Here is a 9,015-nt window from a genome sequence, read left to right as displayed (position 1 = left end):
CTCGATCATATCGGTCTCACTCAGGCAATAGTAGAAACTGGCGCAGTCTTTAGGGTTCGGTACGGAGCCGCCGGGTGTAACACAGCCCACACATAAATTCTCCGCGGTGATTTTACAGGCATCGGCTGGTGTACCAGTGCAATCCGCATGCACCAAGACGACTCTTGAAGATGCCTGGAGGTGCATGGGAACACAGTGGTTAGGACTATACACACACACACACACACACACACACACACACACACACACACACACACACACACACACACACACACACACACACACAGAAATCACAATGAAGAAGGGCAGGAGATAGCTACATAGCGCAGGGAGCCACACAAACAGCATTTATTAAATAGGTCAAGACACACACACACACACACACACACACACACACACACACACACACACACACACAGAAATCACAATGAAGAAGGGCAGGAGATAGCTACATAGCGCAGGGAGCCACACAAACAGCATTTATTAAATAGGTCAAGACACACACACACACACACACACACACACACACACACAATTCAATTCAATTCAATTTTATTGACCACGACAACAAATTTTAATACAGCTGAAGGAATGGTCCAGAAAAATAGACAAAGTGTTAACGATCTCGTCACACATAAACAAAATCACCATACATTAGCTTTTCAAGCATGACAAGACAATATTATTATCACAGTAACTCACAAAATAAAACAAACAAACAAGCAAACTAAAGAAAATAAGAAAGTTCTCTTGTAAACACAATAAAAGTAATAAAACCGAAGTAAACGTACATGAGTTCCTAAAAATCTTATAACATTCAAGTAACTGGAATTAATTTAATTTAACTTTAGAAGTGTATTGAAAACAGTGACCAATTGTCTATGGCTTATAAATATCCAATATTTTATACAATATACAACATCTTTCAGCATCGCTATATCTGTCAGAGAACAAATCAGAGATATTAGAGAAATTATAACTTTGTCTCAAGTGTTGAGTGAAGGTGCACAGCTCAACAACATGTGCCTCTGTTTGGATATCCCCACATACACAGAGTCTTTCTTCCAAAGGTACCCTTCCTCGTCCTCTCCTATTCCACCTACCAACTTCTACGGCAAGTGAATGCGCAGACACCCGGAAACGCGTGAACGCAACCCGGTGAAATTCCTTTATGTGGGTATCTGTATTATACACAGAATGGACAGAAAGGGTGGGGTTTATTACTTTGTAAGTGAGACGTTTTGAGGAGGTTGAATTATAAATATTTTCTTTCATCTCATTAACACCTTCATCTATGTCACTTGTTGAGTCATACAACAAACTTTCAATATAAGTACGTGTCCGATAACGATATTCTGAGGAAATTTTTATTGCTAAAGCTAACGGGTCATCCACCATTGTTTCTCTCTCTGACCACATCTTTGAGAAAAACCTTCTCTGTTTATCCTTAACTATAGAGTGTAATGGTGGGTAACCCGCCTCCACTAAACAAACATCGGTACAAGTACTCAATCTTACATCAAGTAAATTTTTCAATGACCAATTATATAATTTTCGTACCGGCCTTAGATCTGCGTCCAGCCAGGACTCACATCCGTATAAAATAGAGGTCATTAAACAAGCATCGAATATGCGTCTCTTGATACGAAATGGAATATCATTATTTTTCCTTAAGAAGGAGATGAATTTAATGACATGAGACATTTTTGCATCAGCGTGAGCCCTGACTGACGACGAGACCGATCCGTCGGCAGTGAACATAGATCCCAGGTACATATACCGTGTGCATCGCCCGATTACTAAATCACCGACGTGCACTGCCTCATTGTCCCCTGCGGTGCCGTGTATCACAAAGAACTTGGTCTTTGATTCATTCATCCTCATACCATACTCATTACAAAACTTACTCATAAGTGACAATTTCTCAATCATTCTTTCTCTAGATGTTGAAAGTAAGACAGTATCATCCATTAAAATTAAAATATGCAACCAGTTTAAGAAGCCATCATCCCGGCAGCTGTCTTTAATCAGCCTAATCAAATCATTAACATACAGTATAAATAATAAACAAGATGTAGGAGACCCCTGACGTACTCCAATAGTAGCTGCAAACACTGCAGTACCAATAACACTTTCTGTTATACTGTACATAGCTCTAATAATTGCCAACATGATCACGCCACAACCTAGACGTTTCAATATACGCATTAACATGTACCTTGGAACTAAATCATATGCTCGGCTAAAATCAATAAAAGTGACTTTTTGTGCCCCTGCCTGCTCGCGGTACGGAGTAAACCACATCTCTAACCTGGCGCACAACACCATATCAAATAATTTTGATATGCTGTTTATTACACTGATTCCTCTGTAATTCTGTGTCTCTCCCCTGTCTCCTTTTTTAAAAAAATTGTAAAGAAATTTGCTCTACTCCAAAGTGTGGGATACTGTGCTGTAGAAAAAACCATGTTAAAGAGTGTTGTAATGAGTAGTAACCACTGAACAGATAACAACTTTAACACTCCAGGTGCGATACCGTCCGGGCCACAAGCTTTGTTAGCCTTCATCATATTAACCTGAGTGGTAACCTCGGCAGGGGTAATTGGGTCATCTAACAGTGGTATTGTAACATTTGTATTCTGGCATACCTCTTCAAAGTTGTTTGTTGGAACATTTAAAAGGTTTTCATAAAAACATTTAAACTCATCATCAGAGGGCTTCAAATCTGTATACGCATCATCGTGTAAACAACCTTTCCAGTTGATGGCTTGCCACACACGCTTGTCATCTTTATCTTGCAGCAGCCTTTCCCACCTAGTAAGGTTGGTATTACCATCGACAACCCGGTGACTCACGCTCTCGCTGCGACTCTTCTTCACACACTCATATATATCATCAGATACATTTTGGGAAAAAGTATCAACATCAGCAATAACATCATAGTTTGACACATCGAGATTGTTCATAACACGACAGAACACATCATTATCGATAGAGGCAAATTTAATAGGTCTGCGTACCATCGAATCACGTTCATCCTGGATTTCTGCAAACACGTGCCCTCCAAGGTGAGACGCACGACGACACAATGAGTCAAGGCTGACGTCAGGAACATTAAACGAAATACTGATGGGAGCATGATCCGATGGCAAGCATTCAACCTTATGCACACAAAAGGATTTCACATGCCTTACAATTTCATGAGAAGCCAAACAAACATCAAGTTCTGACACCCAATTTCCACCTTTTCGAAAAGTCATATCACTTTTAAAATGGCTACGTTCTGTCTTTAAGTTATTCACTAATAATATCTTATTATCAATACATATAGTTGATAAAACATAGGCATTATCATTTGGAGTATTCACGTGATCAGGGAGGACTGGATACTCATACCTTTCAGCGCTCGGAATCTCACTACGGAGCGGTATTTCACGTGCGTAAACACCAAATCTGCAATTAAGGTCCCCCATGATAATATAATTACAATCATTGTCAGACACTTTCTCCTGTATGGCTGCAAACGATTGATGGGTGAAGTATTCAGAATCATAAGGTGGAATATAACAAAACCCAAACAACACATTAGGAATACATTTTAACATAAACCACACTTGATCGTCTTTATAATAGTCAACGGTAGTAATAAAACGGGCCAGGTAGTTCTTCACCATAACAACTGTTCCTCCACGATGGGACGAAACACTACTCGTTCCACGAAGCGTAACAAAACCCGGCTAACTTATTCTTAGGTTCGTTTTCGTTTCAATCAGACTGGCTATATCTTATTGTAACAGTAATGATTCAACCACAGGTTTTTCTAACTTTGTTCTTACTGCATTAATGTTCCAAGCCAACACATTAATATCTTTCACTGTTTGTTGTCGTGGTCTTTCTAAAAACACATCAAATTAAACTTATCAATAACTTGACCGTCTTTGTACAGCTGGCGTTCTTTATAATTGATGTGAATGTTGGATCCTACATTTTCAGGCCTTTCCTTCTCGGTCTTTTCGGCTTCCTTCAGTCGTTTCCATTCTTCTCGTATAGCGGGATGCGTGTCTTTTTTAATGAAGATCTTCTTGTAAGGTTCACCAGCTTCTTTCAGGTGTTTTGCTCTCTCCAACACATCGTCGCGTACTTCACGAGTGTTGACGGTAATCAAGACAGGCCGGCGTCGCCCTCCTGGCGACACACACACACACACACACACACACACACACACACACACGAGAGAGGGTCCGGATTCGAATCCCGGAGGCAGCGAGGCAAATGGGCAAGCCTCTTAATGTGTGGGGTGTGTTCACCTAGCAGTAAATAGGTACGGGTGTAACTGGAGGGGTTGTGGCCTCGCTGTCCCGGTGTGTGGAGTGTGTTGTGGTGTGTTAATGTGTAGGGTGTGTTGAGGCAGCAGTAAATAGGTACGGGGTGTAACTGGAGGGGTTGTGGCCTCGCTGTCCCGATGTGTGAAGTGTGTTGTGGTGTGTTAATGTGTACGGTGTGTTGAGGCAGTAACTGGAGGGGTTGTGGCCTCGCTGTCGCGATGTGTGGAGTGTGTTGTGGTGTGTTAATGTGTAGGGTGTGTTGAGGCAGCAGTAAATAGGTACGGCATGTAACTGGAGGTGGTGTGGCATCGCTGTCCCGGTGTGTGGAGTGTGTTGTGGTGTGTTAATGTGTAGGGTGTGTTGAGGCAGCAGTAACTAGGTACGGCGTGTAACTGGAGGGTGTGTGGCCTCGCTGTCCCGGTGTGTGGAGTGTGTTGTGGCCTCAGTCCTACCCGAAGATCAGTCTATGAGCTCTGAGCTCGCTGCGTAATGGGGAAGACTGGCTGGGTAACCAGCAGACAACCGTGGTGAATTACACACACACACACACACACACACACACACACACACACACACATACACACACACAGAACTCACAATGAACAAGAGGGGCAGGAGGAAACAGCCGGTGCGCGGAGCCATGGCTGTGCACGGTAATCAGACAAACAGCGTGTTCTGTACAGATCAGTACACACACACACACACACAGACACAGTCTTATATAGCACAGGCCAAGACCACAGCATCAGGCGGTGCTTCTCACAACCTTAGTGCCTTCAAGTACAAAACACTGCCAGGCTGTCCCGTTCACACATACACCGCCCCTCCACAGCCTCCACTCTCTCTCTCTCTCTCTCTCTCTCTCTCTCTCTGTTTCAAAATAAAAAAAAATTCAGTTTTACGAGACAAATCTTAAACTTACGCTCTGTATGTTATGTAATGGAATTGGGCCCGTTAAGTGAATACATTTTTACAGGTCCTCATAAAAGACTTCATTTATACCGAGCCAATGAGACTTTATTACCACAACTTAAAACTTGTAATCTATTGAATAGTAAAAATGAATACATTGATAATGATGACCATGAAAATAAAAATATTGACAATAAAAACAACAAAAATAATAATGATACTATTTCTAACGTATTGATTAAAAATGAAAATAATAATAGCAACAACAACTACAGCAGTAATAATAACAATAATAATAATAATAATAATAATAATAATAATAATAATAATAATAATAATAATAATACGAGTAATAATAATAATAACAATAATAATGATAATGAATAATAAAATAAAAAAAAACAATAATGATGATGGTAGTAAAAATAAATAAAAATAATAATAACTAATAATAATAATAATAATAATAATAATAATAATAATAATAATAATAATAATAAATAAGAATAATAACAATAAATGACAATGACAATTAAGCATTTATATACCACCTTGAAGGCAATAATCAGTACTCTGCATTTAAGGAGTCGATAATTAAAGATACAAACACTATGTACTGTACATATGTATATGAATCGAACATGGAAATCCGTCAACAATATAACTATGGATGCCCTTTAAAAGCACTTCACACAATAACAGAGTGCGTAATATAATCTAGTTAATAACATGGTAATAACTCTCGTTTTTCTTTTTATTATTTATTTATTTTAGAAGCTACCTTATATTTTCTTAAATCAAACTTAATAACCTCTCTCTCTCTCTCTCTCTCTCTCTCTCTCTCTCTCTCTCTCTCTCTCTCTCTCTCTCTCTCTCTCTGCTCTCTCTCTCTCTCTCTCTCTCTCTCTCTCTCTCTCTATCTATCTATCTATCTATCTATCTATCTCTCACAGTCGTATCTATCTACATTCTCGCACATGATTTGTGGCCGTGGTGGATAAGCCCTGCCCTTTTTAACTGCCAGCCAATCACAGTTCTTGCCTTGCGTTGATTCTAGTGGGCAGATTGTCCATGCAGGCAAGTAAAGGTCACACACACACACACACACACACACACACACACACACACACACACACACACACACACACACTGTTCACTTTCTGAGTTTTAACACACACACACACACACACACACACTGTTCACTTTCTGAGTTTTAATAATGACAAGGTGACGTGACACAAATAACCACAAGGAACATAACAATGGTGGAGATGACAGTTGCAGCTGTGAGTGATATCCTATTGACAATAAATACTGTTGAAGAAAGGACCAGCTCGGGGACTGGCATCTCAGTAGGTCTTTTTGTTTAATCGTTTCTCTTGCCCTTGGGCAGTTTTCCCCTCTCACATGAAAAAAGCATTTTTTTTCTTCTTTTTTTTTTATGTTATGGTCTATAGCGCCTGTAGACATACTTGAAGACTATATGTGGGAAGTGCTGTTCAGCTTCCGCCCATTAGTGGCGCAGGCAGTTTTATTTATAGTGGTACTCATATTAGGGACCATATCACCACCCAAGCGCATCTTTGGTGTAACCACCTAGAATACACTTAACCACGTGGACACACACAGAACATGGAATGGATACACGTAACAATACACACAGTAATAGATATTGTGAGTGACACATGCGGGTGTTACAATTACAAGTGTTCTCGTGAGGGTTTCTTTTCCCCAAGGTGTCCGTGCACACCAAACTGTACACTTGCCCACCACAGCACTCTACTGACCCACCACACAAAGCTGCTGCTAACTCTGTACAGGGGCATCATCCGCCCATGTATGGTGTGTGCCTCACATGTACTTACTGTATGGTTGGTGGGCGGTGAGGGCGGCCTTCCACTCACACCACCATCTTAAGACATGATGGAATCGTCTCATCAACTCCTCTCCTCTGACTGACTGCCTTCAGCCTCTCTCTCAACACTGCAGTGTTGCATCTCTTGCTATCTTTTACCCCTATTTTCATGCTAACTTCTCTACAGATCTTGCTAACTGCATGCCTCCCCTCCTTTCTTCTCCCTCACCCTCGCTGCACACTTTCTTCTTCCTCTCACCACTATTCTGTCAACATCTCTAATGCAAGAGTTAACCAGTACTCTCAATTATTCACCCTTTTCCCTGGTAATCTCTGGAACTCTCTGCCTACTTCTGTATTTCCATCTATGCAGCTTAACTCATCCGCAAAGGAGGTTTCAAGACACGAGTTCTTAGCATGTTTTCTTCCTTCCTTTTACCTGTATATCTGCATAACATCTCATGGGAAGTGAAAATAAGTTTTGTTTGGATTTTCTCCTTGGACAGTGACCCTCTTATATAAATAGCAAGGATGAATAAAACACTGTTTATTGAGGCAGGTGGCGCCGCAGCAGCTAGGCGGGTACAGGTCCAAGAGGCACGTACTGGTGACTGTACGGACTCACTCTTTGTGCACTGCAGAGTGTCAGGGTTGAAGACAAGGTCATCGGAGCACGTCTCCGTCGAGGCGTAGTCGTCATTGACATCCACACAGTGGTAGTATTCCCTCAGGCACTGTGTCTTGCATTTGGGGAAGAAGCCTGTCTCCTGGCACGTGTACGGGTCGATGCAGCCGTTCTCGTCCACCACGTTCCTGCACAGCGTGGCGCACGGCGCCGTGCTGCTACACTGCCTCTGGTGGGAGTCAAAGTGTTCACCATCTTCACATCTACTTTGGAAGGTCGCCACTTCATCTACTCTTAAACAGAAGAAGTACTTCCGGCAGTCTGTGGGGTCCTCTACCTTCTTGTTCAGGTCATCAGCGTAGCAGTAGGGACGGCAGTGGCAGCAAGCAGTCTCATCCACACCACACTTCTCCCCATCAAAGTACGGTGCATCAGCAGGACACGTCATAGCTGGCCCAGGCTCTGTACCGGTACATTGGTGGTATTATAATTGTTACTTTTTACCTGTTACCAAGGGGTTAGTGTTTAACAATCGTTGGGGGGCGTGGAAGGAAGGGTAGGTGGTCTCGCACCTCCAGCACGGCAGTTTGGCGCACTCGACAGCGGCGACCGCCACCACACACCCACACCAGGGTTAAGGGTGCCGCTACACCAAGCTACCTTGCTTGCCACCGCACCGTCCCTGCCCCTTCCTCTACACTGTCACCAGCGATTGTAAGAGTCTCTTATATTTGTGTTTAATAATTTGTGTTGTATTGTGTTACCCATTCCTCGTTTGTGTTGGGACGTTATTGTTAAAACGTGTGTATTTGTGTTACAGTTGTGAATATATAGCTCTTTTGTTCACCACCACCATCCTGGAGTTTATATATCACTTACCCTCACTGGAGACATAACACTACAGGTGGTACACGCTGCAGTCAAAGGGATCGGATATCGCACTGCCGTGATTCCATACACAAGAATAAAGGCAATCCCCTCCACCGCCTGGCTCATTACAGAATGGCGTGCATGAGCCATCGTCCGGTATGCACTTCAGCGTAGCCTTATCGAATATCTGACCGTCTGGGCAGGAAAGGGGGTCCTTGACCATCTCGGTCTCACTCAGGCAATAGTAGAAACTGGCGCAGTCTTTAGGGTTCGGTACGGAGCCGCCGGGTGTAACACAGCCCACACATAAATTCTCCGCGGTGATTTTACAGGGATTGGCTGGTGTACCAGTGCAATCCGCATGCACCAAGACGACTCTTGAAGATGCCTGGAGGTGCATGGGGACACAGTGGTTAGGACTATACACA

General features: G+C 42.4%; 2 protein-coding genes across 4 annotated transcripts in view; both read right to left on the bottom strand.

Annotated features, from left to right (window-relative positions):
- LOC123516198 lies at positions 1–5,057 on the bottom strand (the record flags this gene model as incomplete). Its single annotated transcript, XM_045275391.1, is given in 2 exon segments — positions 1–174; positions 4,923–5,057. Coding segments are annotated over 2 exon segments (219 nt in total), but the record flags the coding sequence as incomplete, so codon positions are not given.
- Positions 5,058–7,345: 2,288 nt separating this feature from the next.
- The window catches only part of LOC123516197, a 2,076-nt gene continuing 406 nt past the window's right edge, over positions 7,346–9,015 (bottom strand). Inside the window, exons 2-3 of one of the 3 annotated variants that reach the window (XM_045275390.1) lie at positions 8,055–8,975; positions 7,346–7,946 (exon numbers count right to left, since the gene is read on the bottom strand). In XM_045275390.1, coding sequence (XP_045131325.1) covers positions 7,467–7,946; positions 8,055–8,165 — 591 coding nt within the window. In that variant the 5' untranslated portion in view covers positions 8,166–8,975 and the 3' untranslated portion in view covers positions 7,346–7,466. Of the gene's footprint in view, positions 8,976–9,015 lie in introns of all 3 variants that reach the window. The other 2 variants (XM_045275389.1, XM_045275388.1) reach the window with 2 other exon arrangements.

This window comes from Portunus trituberculatus, chromosome 40, assembly GCF_017591435.1.
Source record: "Portunus trituberculatus isolate SZX2019 chromosome 40, ASM1759143v1, whole genome shotgun sequence".
Classification (NCBI taxonomy): Eukaryota; Metazoa; Arthropoda; class Malacostraca; order Decapoda; family Portunidae; genus Portunus; species Portunus trituberculatus.
Note: the sequence above shows the minus strand (reverse complement) of the source record. Positions and strands in the feature narration are given on the sequence as shown.